The sequence below is a fragment of the Phyllobates terribilis genome, unplaced genomic scaffold, assembly GCF_046119375.1.
Source record: "Phyllobates terribilis strain yellow unplaced genomic scaffold, ASM4611937v1 Scaffold_3__8_contigs__length_932513732, whole genome shotgun sequence".
Taxonomy (NCBI): Eukaryota; Metazoa; Chordata; class Amphibia; order Anura; family Dendrobatidae; genus Phyllobates; species Phyllobates terribilis.
In genome coordinates this window covers 443,653,440-443,672,893 of record NW_027362763.1, presented here as the reverse complement: position 1 = coordinate 443,672,893, position 19,454 = coordinate 443,653,440, and the positions used below count along the sequence as shown (strand labels likewise).

Sequence of the window (19,454 nt, the reverse complement as noted above, 5' to 3'; positions counted from 1 at the left end):
CGGCGGCGCCCGGGTGTACTTGACTTTGCGACCAGGCCGGTGGCTCAGTAGAGGGCGCTGTTGGTACTGCGGCGCCCGGGGGCACTCGGCCCTGCGACCAGGCCGGTGGCGTCTCCTGCTTGGCCGCGCTCAGGGTTGAGGCGCGTGACGTCACAAGGGACATGGTCGCGGCTCCTGCTTGGGGCCTAGTCTGGAGCGGTAGCGGTGCGGCAACGGGCACGATCGGTGGGATTTCGGGCTCTGCGACGGGGAGCGGGGGTAGGCTTACGGTGGCTGGGCTTGGGGTAGTGACGTCCCCTTTACTTGCCTCCGTCTCTTCAGCTCCCTCTGCGGCGTCGTCTCCGGCCTCCATCCCTTCTGCATCCTCTTCAGGGGCAGGCGTGCTCCTCGTTGCGGGTGGTGTGCTCCGCTGGCGGGTTCCAGCCTGCTGGGCCATCTCCCTGCTCCATTCCGTCAGCGTTTCTCGCTGCACCTGGGCCATCCTCCGTGCGAGGCCCTCCAGCGCGGTCTGTGCACGCTCCCGGTCTCGGGGGAGCTGTGCCAGGATCTCCACCAGGTCTTGTGGGGTGGTGGCTTGCATCAGGCTCCTGACCACAGGGTCGGTGCTGCCTGCCTCTCCCTCCATCTCCGGGTACGGCTCCTCCAGACTCCTCCAGGCTGCACCCATCTTCGCTCTTTTGTTCTGTATCCGCCCCCATTGAGGGCGGTCCTGGGGCAACTTGGTGATTGTCAGTTCCAGGGGCCGACCCCCCACGCTGATGGACAGCTCAATCATTGCAGTCTCTGCTGGTGGGGGCGGTCTTCGTTTTTGGCGCCATTCTTGGTCCTGGCCCACGATGGGAGGTGGCCTCTTGCCACCCTCTGGCACGCCCATAATGGCGTCCGCTCTGCCAGGGCGGGAAATCTTCCCAGATGGCGGGAATCGTCTCCCAGTGGCGGGAAACTCTGTGGATGGCGGGAAAAAGCTGCAGATGGCGGGCAACCGGCGGGAAACGACCCGTGATGGCGTCCGATGGCGGGGACCCTCCGGAATTGGCGGGAGACTTCTTTTTACGGTACAGATAAACTTTTCTTCAGGCACGCAGTACCCGGTGGTTGCGGGCACGTTATCCTGCCGGCTACGCCAAAGTTGACGCGTCCCCTGGGCCATGTTCAGGGGATACCCGGAGCCGGATCTGAATAGGGGTAGTAGTCCTTGTGGCGGTGACCCGGTCCGTGCCCAGGGTGTCAAACTAAGTGGCAGTCTATGGCAGTAGATGTTAACTTGGATGTCGACTACGCCACCCGTTGAGTGCGGCTTTGCAGCCGCCGCTGCAGAACAGTCCGCTGAGGCCGGTGGTATGGGTGCAGCGATGATGGTATAACCCCCAACGGGAGGGGTATGGCCTCAGGGCAGCAGGTGAAGATGATGGGGGTTGTGACGGTGCATTAAGAAGAGTCAGAGTCAGGAGATGCAGTTTCAGGGGTTTTACTCACAAGTGTTCTCTCAGTCACTCTGGCCTTGAGTGACCACCCGAGCCGTGCTGCGTCCACCAGGTCCTGGACTCGGCTAACCCCCAGGCAGTTCTGGAGCGTGGTCCTGAGCTCCCTTCTCCCTCTCTGTCTCTGGCCATTCCCACCAGGGATCCACCTTTGGCCGGCTCCCTCGGGTCTCTTAGTGGTCAAACCTCCTCTGGGTTCCCTGACCCTATGCTTGGTGTGCCTTTCTGGTGGATTTGGTGAGGGTCGTGGCAAATCTTGACCACGACCTCCGGTTCCTGGCTGAGGATAAGTGGCCTCCACCAGTTCGGGTTCCGGTACCCGTGTCCGCCAACCCTTCACCCTTTTTGGTCTGATTCTGGGTTCTTAGGGTTCCCTCTGGTCTTCCACTCTGGGCCTTTCTTTCTCCTCTCTGCTCTGCAGGCTTGGCTCTGGAGCTGGGCCCAACTGGAGCCACAGCTCCCAGTCAGCCCTCCTGGCTGAGCTCCTCTGCTCTGCTCCTCCTCAGACTGACCTCGACCCTGTCCTAAGATGGTGCCCACCTTATATACTCCCTCTATGTGTGAGCCCAGGTGACTAGCACCCAATGAGCTTCTAGCTTTACCCAGAGTACTCCCCCTATCTGCCCCTACACTACTGGGATGTTCCACCCCCCTCCCACTCCAGCCAGGGACAGACGCTGTCGTACCTGCACATATACTTGGTGGGAGTACCGTAGTTCTGTCCCCCGGAAATGGGATGTATGTAGTGCATGCAGCCTACTGAGCTCAGTCCCACACTCCATCCTTACCCGGGAGTGGAATACCACACCTCTGGAGTGAGGTGCAATACCCCTGTAGCAGCCGAGTCCTCAGGGTGCTACACTGAGATAATAACTTTTATGTTTTAATTGGCTGTAAGCCATAATCATCAACATTAACAGAAATAAACACTTGAAATGGATCACTTTGTAATGACTGTATAATATATGAGTTTCACTTTTTGTATTGAAGAACTGCAATAAATTAACTTGTTGATGTGTTCTGTTCGAGTCAGGAGACCAGCTGCTGGTCCATACAGACTATGAAGGTCAGAAGTATGAAACTGGCCATTTTGAGTATTTGAGATATGGAAATTAGTACCATATGGAATTGACCATTGGACATTAGGACTGATGTGAGTGATGACCATCTCTGAATAGCTCTACAGAATACGTAGGAAAGACATCTTACCTGTATACATGCTAAAGGTTCATTTGTCCAAATTGAATAACCACCAACCAAGTAGATTCTTCCATTATGAACAGCAACTCCAGATTCATTTTGCCCTTAATATTAATAAAAAAAATAAACTATTGGCAATGACGTACATTTTCAACATACCATTGACTTATTTCATCTTATGTAGGATACGGAATAATTTGAAATATGTAGACAATTCATTTAGTTTATCCAGCTTATGCCATAACTCATCTATATCCAGTATTACATTAGTGTTAGCTGTGAGATTGGTCCATAGGTGCTGTTTTATTTGGTTGGCAAGCTTGCAGGTCTCCTTCCACCATATCTAAATCGAACAGTCCATGACTCTTTGTAATTCTTTAATACGTTTGGTGTGGTGGTGTGAGAACAGATTTCAGGCTGGCACACAAAAGAATAATGTCCAGATACATGGAGATTTGGACTGTTTACAAAATACCGTGGTCAATTTAATTCTCTTCTTAAGGTTTTCCGTTATAAACCAGGTTACTCAGAGCTAGTTTAGCCCCCATGTCTATCGAAGGAGGAATAGATCCTAGTACACATTACCTAAGGAAATATTGGGAAAAGCTTAAACGGAATTTGTAAACAAGTTTTCGCTACATCATCAGAAAGTAGCATGCAGGGGCAGATACCTTGATTCCAGTGATGTATTACTGTGCTGCTTAATGCAGTTTTGATAAAAAACACTATTTCATGTGTTGCAAATCTGCCAGTTCTCTGAATGCTGAGTTCTGTATATCCCCAACCACAGTAGTGATTGGCAGTTTTATGTATGCACTGTGCATAGGAAGAAAGCTGCCAATCAGTGGACTACATGTTAGAAAATTGACTGATCCTCTAGAGATAATCTAATTAAAGTGGTTTTATTAAAACTACAGCAAGCAGCCCAGTAAGTGATATATCACTGGAATCAGGGTCTCTGTCTCTGCATTGTACTGCTCTCAGATTACACACGTGGTCAAAATTGTTGGTACCCCTCGTTTAATGAAAGAAAAACCCAAAAGGCAACCTTCAAACACGAGACGACTGGAGCAGTTTGCTCATGAGGAGTGGGCCAAAATACCTGTCGAGAGGTGCAGAAGTCTCATTGACAGTTACAGGAATCGTTTGATTGCAGTGATTGCCTCAAAAGGTTGTTCAACAAAATATTAAGTTAAGAGTACCATCATTTCTGTCCGGGCCTATTTCATGAGTTTAATTTTTTTAAAAATTCTGTGGAAGCAGGGTTGAAAAGCAATGTCTGACTTTCATTTGTTCATTTTCATAGATTTTTAATTTATTATTACTTTTGTCAGATTCAGGTTATTTCTGTGACCATTGTGTAGGTAGAAAAAACTTGGTGACCGATTGCATTTAAGCTCTCTCTTGTACCAAGATTTTATCCATTTTTTGGTTAAGACTAGAATTAGATTTATTGAACACGCTGTGCGAGGGGCCTTATTGTGCATGCATGTCTTGATTCTATGAAGTGAAGGCCACAAATGGCAGCCAGACACTGGAATAGCAGAAGACTGTATAGACAATGTACATACTGTATATCACAGCAATATAAAATCAGAATATCATTGGCAAATACCCACCTGTGAGTATGTTAAAGTTGCAGCGTGTCCACTGATCCGTATCAATATTGTAAGAGTCTATGTGTCGCACCAAAATCCTATCATTGTTGTAATCTAAATCGTTTCCACCCAGGACGTAAAGCTTCCTCTGGACGGCTGCCATGGCATGGTAAACTCTTCTCTGCAGCATAGGGCTGCGACTAATCCACTTATTCTGGAAAATACAAATTAGCAATTGCTTTGGCATCCTGCAGTGGTTACAGATATATTCACAGTAAGAAGATTTACTCAATTCCTTTAGCTTAGCTTTTGCATCCAGTAGATTTCCGAAAAACTCAGCAACATTACGTGCTTGCAATGCGATCGCGCTGCAGGTTTTTTTGAATACTAGGAAAACACAGAAAAAGTGTATTGTTTTTTATGCAATTTTCAAAAATTATTCTAGAAAATCATAGCAAAAAAAACCAATTCAGCACGATCGAGCTTTATATTTTCACGTAATATTTCACATAATATTGCATATTTTTGCCAGTCACTAGAAATTGTATTGAACATAAATGTTAATATTCACCCTCGACATTGCTTTACCTATTGTATTCTATGATCATTGGGACCCCAACAACTCTGACAATTTTGGGGTGTATTATTGAGCTATTTTCCCTGTATTTTGGGCCCCGGACAGGTGAATGCTGCCGGCTGTAGTTCCTTGCGCACTTGGGTGACTGGGAGTGCTGCTGTGTAGGAAACAAATTAGAAGAGGATGATGACGTGTTACACCAGCACTGCAATGCCTTCACTGTAAAAGCTAGAAATACCCCTTTAAGGTGAATGCACACTGCGCAGGTTTCCATGCAGAAAATCCACAGCGTACTGCAGCACCAGCCAAGTGAATGACATTTTCAAAATCTCATCCCCATGTAAATTGACATGCTGTTAATGTCTAAATGCTCGCAGCAGGTCAATTATTTCCTTGCGGATTTTGTAATCTGTGACAAAATCACAACACACAGATTTTAGTGCTAATTTGCTCCAGACAATTTGCAGCAAAACGTTGACATTTACGCTTAAAAACCGCTTCAGGGTCAGGCAATTTTTGATTTTGCGCTTTTGTTTTTTTCCTCCTCTTCTCCCAAAAGCTTGGTGCCTCATTCAGACATCAGTTTTTTTAAAGTGCGAAAAAAATGGGCCAAGTTTCATCAGTGATTTTCGTTACATTTTCATCAGAATTTGATCATTTATTTTCACTGATCATCAAAAAAAACTTTCCAAACCTTTTGCTGCCTGATTTTTTCACAGTCTAATAGACTTTCATTGGCCAGTTTGATCCGACACTCGGATCAATATCGATCATGTCTCCTCGATTTTGCATGGAGCACTGTCTACAAAAAATCACTGACATGTGAACAGCCCCATAGACTGTCACAGGTATGAGTTCTATCCATGAAAAACACTGATAACACACATGAAAACTGACGTATGAATCAGGCCTAACTATTTTGTTTTTTGCGGTATGGATTGTAGTTTTGAATTAAACTATTCATTTTATCATACATTGTACTAAATATTGGGGGAAAAAAATCCAAGTGGGATGAAGTCGTGAAAAATATGTAGTTCCACAATTGTTTTTTGGCAAGACCAAACTTGCATGTTTACTTTTTATTTAAATAGGCTCTTTCACCAATTTTTGTCACATTGAGCTGGACCATGGTGTAATAAGTAGCTGCAGAGGGCAATAAAACATTTTGTTTTGTTTTTTTATTTCACCTCTACGTTGCGGAGATTTTAGCCATCAAAAGTATTTGGCACTTAATGAGTTAAGTTTAGTTAAGTCCAAGTGGGTGTTATTAGATAGTTTTCACTGGGAATGTATACTTCTCCCTGTATAAGCTGCTATCTGATAACACCCACTTGGACTAAGGCCACGTTCACATGTTCAGTATTTGGTCAGTTTTTTACCTCAGTATTTGTAAGCAAAAACCAGGAGTGGAACAATCAGAGGAAAAGTATCATAGAAACACGTCACCACTTCTGTATTTATCACCCACTCCTGGTTTTTGCTTACAAATACTGAGGTAAAATACTGACCAAATACTGAACATGTGAATGTGGCCTTAAGCCCCCGTCTCCCATAGCGAGATCGCTAGCGAGATCGCTGCTGTGTCACGGTTTTGGTGATGCTACAGCGACCTCACCAGCGATGTCGCTATGTGTGACACTTTGCAGCGATCAGGCCCCTGCTGTGAGGTCGCTGATCGCTGCAAAGTGTCCTGGACCATTTTTTGGTCGTTGCCCTCCCGCTGGTCAGCACACATCGCTGTGTGTGACCATCGGGAGCAGCGATCAGGCTGGTAACCATGATAAACATCGGGTTACTAGGGGCACACGCGCTCCTAGTAACCCGTTGTTTATCATGGTTACCACTCTGCTACAGTGAGCGGGAGGTTACTGCTCACTTTAGCAGGCTCGTAACCATGATAAACAACGGGTTACTAGGTGCTCGTGTGCCCCTAGTAACCCGATGTTTATCATGGTTACCAGCCTGCTAAAGTGAGCGGTAACCTCCCGCTCACTGTAGCAGAGTGGTAACCATGATAAACAACAGGTTACTAGGTGCACGTGTGCCCCTAGTAACCCGATGTTTACCATGGTTACCAGCCTGCTCCTGCTTCAGCAGCAGGCTGGTAACCAGGAGCAGGACATCGTGGAAAGATTCTTTCCACGATGTCGCTGCTCCCCTGATCGTTGGTGAGCCTGCCTGTTTGACAGCTCACCAGCGACCACATAGCGACGCAGCAACGATCCCTGACAGGTCTTATCGTTGTCGGGATCGTTGCAGCGTCACTAAGTGTGACGGGGCCTTTAGTCCAAGTGGATGTTATCAGATAGCAGCTTATACAGAGAGAAGTACACGTCCCCAGTGAAAACTATCTAATAACACCCTCTTGGACTTAACTAAACTTAACTCATTAAGTGCCAAATACTTTGTGAAAGCCAAATCTGTATCGGTCTCAAAACTTTTGGCCACGACTGTACAGAGGCTGATGCCCCTATGAATTGGTTTCTATTTGTCTAGTAGGTCTGAAATGTGGTATTTATTGTGGGGGTGATCAATGAGATCATATGCACTATTTGCAATTGAAGTGCCATAAGGGGCATTTATACTGCAGGATAATTGTGAATGAGAACTGATAAAAACACTTGTTTCCTAAAAAGACCTATAGTGTGGGCAGGGTAGAAATTGGAAATGCACAAGCCAAAATGTGTGCGCAGCGTGCTAAGTGGTCCTCTTTTGCGCATCCCAGATGTCCCCCCCCTCCCAAAATTACCAAGTATATTGTTTTATGCAAAATCACAATGAATATATGGTCTCATCTCTTACATGGTGGTTTGGTGAGCAATGAAAAACTATGCTAGCAAAGCAATCATGAATTTGCTCTCATCGGTTTTATTTGCGCAGTGAAACATTGCATGCAATACTTGTCACAATCTCACAGAAAAGTTACATTTCTGGGATCGTCCCTTGTTCCTTATCACATATTATCCACAACAAGTACTTTGGCACCGACTCACTGCTGTTTTGCATGCCAGTCTTGATGAAGAGCGCACTGGATGATAATGTCCCAAATTCATTGAAGGGGTTTTCCCACAAACAAAAGTTAATTTTAATCAATAGATCTTGGAATGATAATAACTTCCACAATTGATTGTCACTGTGCTGAGATAATCTTATAAATGTGCCCCTGCTGTGTACTGTGTATGGCTATGTGCCCACGATGCAGAAATGCTCCGGATTTTTTTTTGAGCGTTTCTGCATCTCCCTGGCAGAAAAAACGCATGCGGATTGTACATGCGGATTGTACATGCGTTTTTCCTGCCAGGGACAAGCGGAAGTGAAGCGTTTTTCACATGATTTTTCCGCATGCGGGTTGTCATGCGCTTTCCAAGCGATTTTAGCATCACTTGGAAAGTGCTTGACAACTTGGTCACACTATATAAATCCATGCAAATGGCATGGATTTATATACTGTGACCGTAAAAGAATGGTAAAAAATAAATATTAAACTTACCTTCTGATGGCCCCCGGTGTCCTTGTCTTGGCTTGCCGGCAGCTCACGGTAGCTTAAAGGACCTGCCGACGTCAGCGGTCGCGTGACCCATAACATGACAAAATGACGTCGGCGCAGGTCCTTTAGTCTACCACGAGCTGCCGACAAGCAGAGACGAGCACACCGGAGGCCATCAGAAGGTAAGTTTAATATTTATTTTTTATTTTATTCTTTTTTTTTTTACAGGTTCTATGGTACCCGAGTCCGGAGGAGAGTCTCCTCTCTACCAGACCCGGGTACCATCCGCACATTGAAACTCATGGATTTCGCATGTACAGATGCAGTGATGCGGATTCCATGCATACATTTCTGTTGGAATTGATGCCACCTTTGTGATGAATGTGTTGAGCGCACCGGCCACACCCCCACTTGGCTCAGTTCTTCCCACTTTTTAAGACGTTGCCAGAGCTAGCTGGGACTGATGGAAAAATGCTAAAAGTTGCAAAAAAAAATTTCGCCACTACAAGTTGTACCAAAAATGTTACGACATTTCAAACAGTTTTATGCCAGAATTGTTACCAATCATTGTGATGAATTGTCCCCATTCCACATAAATGAAGGCCAGAATACAGTTTCTAACAAATAACTGGAAAGTACCATTGTATTTTACATCTTTAGCAAGAAAGTCCCAAGGCAGAAAGATAAAAATGCCATCTGATTTGCAAAGTATTCTTCTGTCCCCTGATTACGGCATGCTTTTTCTCTACTGCAATGCCTGCCAGGTGAAGCACTACACAAGCAGCAAGGCACAGGGGTTTGAGCAAGGTCACAGCTGAAACGGCAGTGTTTGAATACTAATCAGTGATCGGGGAGCATAGGTCACCGCAGCCTGTCTGCTAGCAGGTAGCTCTGTGCTCGGTGGCAGATGGCAGTCATTATTGACTCTCCACAAAGGCCTTGCTTAAAGCCGTGCCCCAGTGCTCAGTGATAGAGTAATTGAGATTCAGAGCGGGTACAAGCAGATGTGGTTTGCCAGAGCCCACCGTAAACAATATGCCAGCAGAATGTAAAAAAAATGAGGCTGTGTGCGCAAACATGAAGCCTTCCTGATTTAAAAAAGTTTCAATTATTAACTGTATGTGTGCTCGCAATAGCATGCCATACAATTAGCAGAGGAAACACACATAGCTGTGATGTTCCCTTTGAGCTGATATATTTAGAGCAGTGAGCATGCCTTTATATTACTGACACCAATGAAAATATATACGGTAATTAACGCATTAAAAACAGGAAATAATATAGAATTCACAAATTAAAATTCTTAACTTGGGTCCACGCATGGAGTCGTGTTCTTAGTAATTGGCAGAGAAAACACATGCTGAAAATGCATGTTTATTTGTGTGGTACGTGTATTTTATGTGGTCTTTTATGTTGTACTGTTGAATCTATTTCTTTAGATTATGTGACTTTGTGCTGATTTGTTTGCTGTTCTGGAAGTTTGCATGTTAGGAGCAAAATATACAGTACTGTGCAAATGTATTGGGCATGTGTGGAAAAAATGCTGCAAAGCCATAATGCTTAAAATAATAGAAGTGTGAATAGTTTAATTTTTATCAATTTCCAAAATCAAATTAAAATCAATGTGAGCACCCTGTGCCTTCAAAATAGTATCAATTCTTCTATATACACTTGTACACAGTTTTTAAAGGAACTCAGCAGGGACGTTGTTCTAAACATCCTGGAGCACTAACCACAAATCTTTAGGGAATGCAAGCTTGTGGTAATCCTTCTGTCTTTTCATGTAATCCCAGACACACTCAATAATATTGAGATCAGGGCTCTGTGGGCACCATATTATCACTTCCAGGACTCCTGGTTCTTCTTTACGCAAAAGATAGTTCATAATGATACCGACTGTATGTTTGGGGTCGTTGTCCTGCTGCAGAATTAATTTGAAGTCAACCAGACTGATGGTATCACATATTGGAAAAGTATCTGCATGTATTTCTCAGCATTATTTTGCAGCACTGAGGACAGCATTTATCCTGACCAAATCACCCAGCTCCATTGAAATGCAAATCCAAACTGGCAAAGGATTTCTCTTTCCCTTAATAATAAAGACCTTCTTTTAAAAACTGCATTTTGTGTTTACTTGTGTTATATTTGTCTAATATTTACATTTGTTTTGTGATCTGAAACATTTAAGTGTGACGAACATGCAAAAGAATAGGAAATCAGGAAAGGGCCAACACTTTTTCACACTGTATATTTTATTAACTTTACTTTCATGTTATGGGTTAAAAAAAATTGTTCTATGAAACTCAGTCTTGTCAAAATTTTGGAAACTGTTCTTTTGTACAGTGAGATTTTGATTATAAATCTTACTTTTCAAAGGGGTGTACTCATTTATGCTGAGCACTTTATGTGTTGTGCATAAAAAAAAAATCACTGAAAATACCTCAAGCAAAAACACATGAAAATTAATATTTTTTCACTTGCGGATAATATGCCTTCTGTTACTTACCTGTTTTGGATCATATACCATTAGTCTGTTCTGGTATTGTGCTGTGTTGGTTACACCACCTGAAATGACAAAAGTTGAGAATATATTTAGAAATTGTGATCACCATTTACACCTCTAATACCACAATAGTTTGTGGTCTATATAGTGCTGCTGATTACACCTTGCAAAGTCAGACAGACGCTGATGCCAATTTCATCTAGTAATAGCTGATTTTCTCTCTACTTGTCAAACAAAAGCATTATACAAAAGCAAATATATTTGCAGCACCCAAGTACAACTACAGGTCTGAACTAATATGGTGACTGCCTCCTCAAATATGTGAATTCTCCCCTCCAAGCTAAATGACACTGTTTGGCTGTAGTGTTTAAAGAAAAGCTAACAGCTGATACATGCTACCCAAACCACACGAGACCGGCTACATTATTCCACCATCATATGTTATGCTTTGGAGGGTGGAGTATTTCAGAGTAAACATACATTAAAATGGTGACCGGCGACACTGCAACTAAACCAGCTAGTCCAAAAGGCAGGTTCATGGTGGCTTCTCACCATGCCACCCTGCTCCGCTTCCCTAGATTGTCTCTCCTTATTGCGGAATGGGATGGGGAGAAGCCTTTGGGGACCTGCCTCTTGGACTAGTCATCTGAGATGTGTGGTCCCAGGACGGCTTTTAAAAGTATATTATATCCATAGAAGTATGGATTGTTGCAGCATTTCAGACTGATACATACATACAGGGCAGTAATAATGGGGCGAGTCTCTGAAACATGCTGCCCCCAGTTCTAAGAGGGCCAAGTTCTTCAACATCGCATCCCTATGGGATGGGACCCTGCTTGAGCACCAACCATTAATAGGACTGCCTTGTCTCAATCACACGTATTTGCCCATACAGAGGAATCAGCAGTCAGGGTATACAGTGGGTACGGAAAGTATTCAAACCCCTTTAAATTTTTCACTCTTTGTTTAATTGCAGCCATTTGGTAAATTCTAAAAAGTTCATTTTTTTTCTCATTAAAGTACACTCTACACCCCATCTTGACTGGAATAAAAAACAGAAATGTAGACATTTTTGCAAATTTATTAAAAAAGAAAAACTGAAATATCACATGGTCATAAGTATTCAGACCCTTTGTCAGACACTCATATTTAAGTCACATGCTGTCCTGTCCATTTCCTTGTGATCCTCCTTGAGATGGTTCTACTCTTTCATTGTAGTCCAGCTGTCTTTAATTAAACTAATAGGACTTGATTTGGAAAGGCACACACCTGTCTATATAAGACCTCACAGCTCACAGTGCATGTCAGACCAAATGAGAATCATGAGCTCAAAGGAACTGCCCAAGGAGCTCAGAGACAGAATTGTGGCAAGTCACAGATCAGGCCAAGGTTACAAAAGAATTTCTGCATTACTCAAGGTTCCTAAGAGAACCAGTGGCCTCCATAATCCTTAAATAGAAGAAGTTTTGGACCACCAGAAGTCTTCCTAGACCTGGCCGTCCAGCCAAACTGAGCAATCGTGGGAGAAGAGCCTTGGTGAGAGAGGTAAAGAAGAACCCCAAGATCACTGTGGCTGAGCTCCAGAGATGCAGTAGGGAGATGGGAGAAAGTTCCACAAAGTCAACTATCACTGCAGCCCTCCACCAGTCGGGCCTTTATGGCAGAGGGGCTCGACGGAAGCCTCTCATCAGAGAAAGACATATGAAAACCCGCATAGAGTTTGCTCAAAAACACATGAAGGGCTCCCAGACTATGAATAATAAGATTCTCTGGTCTGATGAGATGAAGATAGAACTTTCTGGTGATAATTCTAAGCGATATGTGTGGAAAAAAACAGGCACTGCTCATCACCTGCCCAATACAATCCCAACAGTGAAACATGGTGGTGGCAGCATCATGCTATGGGGGTGTTTTTCATCTGCAGGGACAGGACGACTGGTTGCAATTGAAGGAAACAAGAATGCGGCCAAGTACAGAGATATCCTGGATGAAAACTTCTTCCACAGTGCTCTGGACTTCAGACTTGGCCGAAGGTTCACCTTCCAACAAGACAATGACCCTAAGCACACAGCTAAAATAACAAAGGAGTGACTTCAGAACAACTCTGTGACCATTCTTGACTGGCCCAGCCAGAGCCCTGATCTAAACCCAATTGAGCATCTCTGGAGAGACCTGAAAATGTCTGTCCACCAATGTTCACCATCCAACCTGACGGAACTGCAGAGGATCTGCAAGGAAGAATGGCAGAAGATCCACAAATCCAGGTGTGAAAAACTTGTTGCATCATTCCCAAGAAGACTAATGGCTGTACTAGCTCAAAAGGGTGCTTCTACTCAATACTGAGAAAAGGGTCTAATACTTATGACCATGTGATATTTCAGTTTTTCTTTTTTAATAAATTTGCAAAAATTTCTACATACAAACCCGGCCGGGAGGAAACAAAGCGCGGTCTATAAGAGCCGCGCTTTGTGCATGCACCAGGAGGTGAGGAGGGAAAGCGGTAACTAGGCTGATAGGCGTCGATTTAGGGGAGTAATAATCAGATAGGCAGGCATTGCTTGGCATCCCCCAGACGCCAAGCTTGTTGAAAACCAAAAAGATAAAATTACTTTTCTCTGCAATCAGACCTTTACCATGGGCCATACAGGTATAGATTTACTTTTCTATACCCTGTATGCCTATAGTAGCATTCTGATATCTCCCAGGGGGTGACAGATTCCCTTTAAAGCGATTGTCCGGTCAAAAGTGATAAGTCTGCAGTCACTTTATGTGACTGCAGACTTATGAATCCCCCCAGTGCACGCACTGTGAGCTGTGGGGATTCACCAGTATGAGACCCGGTAACGGAAGGTATGTATGAGTTATACATACCTCCGGCCAGTGGGCATGGCCTCGCTCTCCATACACTTGTATTGAGCGAGGCCATGCCTTCTAGTCGGACGCACCCACTGGCCGCCTGTATGTATAACTCATACATACCCTCCGGTCTGAAACCGGCAAATCTCCACAGCACACAGTGCCTGCGCTGGAGGAAGTCAATAGTCTGTAGTCACACGGAGTGACTACAGACTTATCACTTTTGACCGGACAACCCCTTTAATGGAGCGCTTGCTGGAGTACACTGACTTGATTCATTAAGTGGTGTGCGCAGCTTAATGAATCAGCAGCATCTGAATCTCACCGCACACTGTTGCAATAAATGTATGCCAGCCAGGGTCTGGTGTACATTTTTGGAGTAAGTTACACCATTTTAGTAGCGTACCTTATAATTTATTTTATGGTTGGATGTAACCACGCCTCATCCTGCCCATGCTACACCCATGTAGGAGTAGCTGCTCAGTACTGATGTGTGAAAGCCAAAAGTCGCAATATTTTTGTGCAACTACCAAATTGCACAAAAATATTGCGGCTTAATAAGGTGTTTATGCCAGATTTCTGGCACAAGCACCTTAATTTATTACTCCCTTATTGTACAGATATTGTCATGCAATGCCTAGATTGCACACCAGTTCCCCTTATTGTCTCAGCACACCTAAAAAGTAATAACAGAGCACAGACGGAATAGACTGAATTGGGCCTAACTTGGGCCATTACCAATTCCTCACCATACATAGAAGGCAGTATATTCTCTTTCCGATAAGCAGATCACTTTCTTATACTCTTATATTGCATGGTATTGTCCTATCCGTGTTCCACTATTAAAGAAGTTGTCCACTACTTTTTCATTGATCGGCCGGGATCCCGCACTCGGCACCCCTGCTGATCAGCAGTTATTGGTGCCGGCGGCCGCCGGTACTTATTTGCGGTGCTTGGCCGTCTAGCTATAGTAGCCACCGCAGGGTACTACACATCCGCTTCCTATTCAATTCAATGGGAGGCCGATGTGCAGTACCCTGCGGCGGCCACTACAGCTAGACGGCCAAGTACCGCAAGAAAGTACTTCCGGCCGGCGGCCCCCGCCGCCGGCACGGTTCACAGCTGATCGGTGGGGGTGCGGGACCCCAGCCGATCAAACATTGATGCCCTATCCTACGGATAGTAGTGGACAACTTCTTTAAGCCTTACCTATAGCTATATATTTAGATGGCAGATCTGGGTGTCTTTTTAGAACCCTGGCTGCTGGTTCGACCAATTACTCTACTGTCAGCTATCTCGCCCAGCTCTCCCAGACACAGGAAAACTCACTGTGCTGAGTGCTTTTGTATTCTCTGAGAGAATCACAGCCAGACATTTCTGGTGGTGACACTGATGACATCTCTAGAGAACAAGAGGATTGGTAATCTGACATTGGACATGCCAGATCCTTAACTCCCCCCAACAACCATCTAGCGATGGCCTACATACACATTCTACTGTCTGCCAAACCCATCAACATCAGCTAATTTGACCTGGCCATTAGTCTAAAGTGTATGGAACAATTTGAGCTAGTTGCAATCACAACAGTTGCAGGCGGATGTCAACGGTGTAATGCAGCCGGCACGTACCATGTATAGAGTGGACTCAGCTCCCAAGCACACTTCATACACTCATACCACACATGTAAGTTATATGTATGTTAAGGGTTTAACCAAATATTCTTAGTTTTTCAGGTATATTGCAGTGTTGAGAATTTCTCCTGTTGGAAGGTTGGGCTGTTTATTTTTAATAATGTCTTCAATATGTTGAATGTTTAATTCCTACTGCTGCAGGCTGTTTAACACCAGCAAGAAAAATGTTTTCTCCCATTCAGGTCTAAATTAGTATGCTAATTTGCTTTAACCTTTTCTTGTCTTTTTGTCCCACAATCAGTTTTCATGCATTGCTTCCTTTGTTTGTATAATCTCTAAATTCTCGGTTAACAAATACAATTTAGCATCCACCATGTATTCAAGAAATCTTTACTGTATATCCAGTATCCAATTGTAAAATGTTTACATCTTTTTGTTAGTTGGATATATATTTAAAGAATGACTCCCGAGAACTTTTTTTCCCTAAACCTGTGCACAGTATATGTGTATGTACTGTAGTATCGGTGTGTTAATATACACTGTATGGCTCCAATTCCTTTGCAGCTGTTTTTTTTGTCTAGTTTTGTGCCTTTTTCATTATTCTACTTGCGCCTTTCTTGAAATCTATTTTATATGTGCACGCATGTTTTTATTATATTTTGCTTTGTTAATGGAATCTAGTAATTGCAGATGTTTTAGCTTGATTCATAAATTACGACTTTTTTAAAAGATGCAACTCCACTCCAGTCTGCCCATGGTATATTTTTGAGTGCGCCTGAAATTTTATCGACTTTTGGCACCAAAAGTCACAAAAACAGTACAAGATAGGAAGAAAGGCCATTTTGGACACTGCATCAGATTCATGAATCATGTGCTCTATTTTGATTAATTTGGCGCCAAAATCGGCAACTAAATCCACAAGACAAAAATGGAAAGTGACTTAAAAAAATGCTAATAATAAATTGGGGCCTATATGTGAGTTAGAAATAGAAGATAAACACAGAACTTTTTTGGGTGGTGCACAAGTAGGATCCAATCCCTTCGAGATATACGAAAACTTGGCACTCGAGTGTGATAAATAAAGGTGAAATTTTATTTGTAGTATTACCCAGACAAAAAGAAAAGACGTTTTGGTCTACAGCATGACCTTCAACAGTCCGCTGGATAGGGGAACACTGCTTGTACGGCGCAATGAAGAGGTAAATGGTATCCACCGCTGTGAAAGGAGACCGACACATCTCTTTTTTTTGTCTGGATAATACTACAAATAAAATTTCACCTTTATTTATCAAACTCAAGTGCCAAGTTTTCGTATATCTATGTGTGAGCCAGAAACCTCTTTTACAATGTAAGCCTGTAGATCCTCATTCATATGCTCCACAGGCTTACAATGTAAAAGCCACTTAGTTGTCGCAATGTAACTGGGGAGTCTGAAAAGTGGTGACATCACTCAGTAGAGGACTGGAGCAGCGCTGGATACCGGTGACGATGGCAGTAGGTGAGTATATTAACACATGGACACTACAGTATATACACATATAGACAGATTTTAGAAAAAAAAAGGTTCATGTGAGTGCTTATTCAATGAAGTGTGTACAATTGTATGTGTCTGTATTTAGATTTTGCAGACAGGGGTGTTCACTTATTCTTAGGCTATGTGCCCACGAAGCAGAAATGCTCCGGATTTTTCCTGAGCGTTTCTGCATCTCCCTGGCAGAAAAAACGCATGCGGATTGTACATGCGTTTTTCCTGCCAGGGACAAGCGGAAGTGAAGCGTTCTTCACATGCATTTCCGCATGCGGGTTGACAAGCGCTTTCCAAGCGATTTTAGCATCACTTGGAAAGTGCTTGTCAACTTGGTCACACTATATAAATCCATGCAACCGGCATGGATTTATATAGTGTGACAGTAAAAGAATGGTAAAAAAATAAATATTATACTTACCTTCTGATGACCCCCGGTGTCCTTGTCTTGGCTTGCCGGCAGCTCGCGGTAGATTAAAGGACCTGCCGACGTCAGTGGTCGTGTGACCCGTCACATGACTAAATGATGTCACCGCAGGTCCTTTTAGTCTATCGCGAGCTGCCGGCAAGCCGAGACAAGGACACCGGGGCCATCAGAAAGTAAGTATAATTTTCATTTTTATTCTTTTTTTTTACAGGTACTATGGTACCCGGGTCCGGAGGAGAGTCTCCTCTTCTCCAAACCCGGGTACCATCCGCACACTGAACCGCATGATTATCCACATGTACAGATCCAGTGATGCGGATGACATGTGGTCCAATGCAAGTCAATGGCGGCAAAAATGCAGTGTTTCCGCAAAATAATTGGTAGTGCTGCAGATTTTTCCGCAATGATAATCCACAGCGGAAATTTCCGCAGCATGAGCATAGCACATGCGGATTATCATTGGGGAACATGGCAGACCTTCTACCAAGCGTTTTTTAAGCGTTTCTGCAGCGGAATTGCTGCTGCGGAAACGCATAAAAAACGCATACTGGGCACTCAACCTTATAATTTTGGGAAGTGTTGTGAAATATCTGGGCACTATGAGGGCTATGTGGGCACTATGTGAGTCAGGAATGGAAATAGAAGCGAGCCCTGTGCAAGAACAGTATATGGCCCTTTGCACTCCAATAGCTCATCATATAATGTACAATTCCACCTGCTTTGGAGGTGGATGTCAGCTCTCCTTACCTTTCGGACCCCTGTGTGGCTACACAGGTTGCACTAATGGTACAGTGGTGACCAAAAGTTTTGCATTTTTTTTTAAAAGTGTGATTACTTCTGTCTGGTTGTTGTGATACAATTTTCCTGGTGATTTAAGTAAACCGGAAGCAAATGGCTGTCAGCTAAAAGGACAAAAATTGTGTTTGACATGGTTTTATCCCTTTATGTGTTAGTTTTCAACATTTGCTGGGCCAAATGTTTTACATATTTTGTTATGGGTAATTGAAGTTTTCCTAAATTTGTAATATTTTTTTATGTGTGTGCTTTTAGGTTAAAACAGGGGTCGGGAACCTATGGCTCGCGAGCCAGATGTTGCTCTTTTGAAGGCTTCATCTGGCTGCCAGACGAGTGACTGCTCTACCTGCCACTGACAGCTTAAAATGGCACCATCGCTTCTGATCCGCACCACAGGAAGCCGTCACCCGTGATATAAGGCGCCCGCCCTCCTGACAGCTAGAGTGGCGCTTGAGCAAGTGGAGCTCAGTTGCTGCTACGCTGGGGTGAGTCATTATTAAGCGCAGATAGGAGGCGAGCTCACCAGCAGGTATAGGGAGTTCCCGCGCTGTCAGCCATCGTTCTCCTCACTCAAGAGTAGCAGCAACTGAGCTCCGCTCACTCAAACTCCGCTCTAGTTGTCAGGAGAGCGGGCGCCTTATAGGGGTGACAGCTTCCTGTGGTGTGGATCAGAAGCGGCGGCGCCATTTTAAACTCCACTGGCAAGAATCAGCAGCCGCATCAGTCAGAGCGCCTGAATACAGGTAACGCTCTTACTTCATACCACCAGTCAATTAGGGGGACGCCAGTTACCTATATACACAGTACTGCGGGGGTGCAGTTGGCCCTTCCCCTTAAGAGCAAAGACGCCATCTCTGTTTCCCACATGGAATTAGCCAGGGACACCTCCAGCATATTAATCAAGTAGTCAGCTAGCTAATTGCAGAAACCCTTTTATTGAAGAAGATGGCTAAAAGAAAAAAAGATGAGGAGTATTGTACTTTTCAGCAGGAATGGACAGAAGAATTTGCCTTTGTGGAGAGAGCAGGTACTTGTTTTACTTTAAAAGTGTTGGTCTTGCATAAAATGCACACATTTACTTGTATTTAGTTTTAAACATATTGTATGGCTCTCACAGAATTACATTTTAAAATATGTAGCGTTCATGGCTCTCTCAGTCAAAAAGGTTCCTGACCCCTGGGTTAAAACATGGCAAAGACAATACCAAATTCCAAAGTCAGGAAGCTTATTATTCTGAGAGTGAAGTCAGGCAAAAGCCAAAAAGAGGTAGCTATGGAATTTGACTGTTCTCAGAATCAAATCATAATCTACAGTACATTGTTTCGATCATTGCTTGGTCATTATTGTTTTTATTTTCTAGATTTGTTAGAATTA

At 43.9% G+C, this 19,454-nt stretch overlaps 1 protein-coding gene across 3 annotated transcripts in view; it reads right to left on the bottom strand.

The window, feature by feature from the left end:
* KLHL32 (kelch like family member 32) overlaps positions 1-19,454 on the bottom strand; it is a 308,567-nt gene that overhangs the window by 12,034 nt on the left and 277,079 nt on the right. For all 3 annotated transcript variants that reach the window (XM_073675737.1, XM_073675739.1, XM_073675740.1), the window contains 3 exons: positions 10,850-10,908; positions 4,301-4,493; positions 2,691-2,785 (listed from right to left, as the gene is read on the bottom strand). In XM_073675737.1, coding sequence (XP_073531838.1) covers positions 2,691-2,785; positions 4,301-4,493; positions 10,850-10,908 — 347 coding nt within the window. The remainder of the gene's footprint in view (positions 1-2,690; positions 2,786-4,300; positions 4,494-10,849; positions 10,909-19,454) is intronic.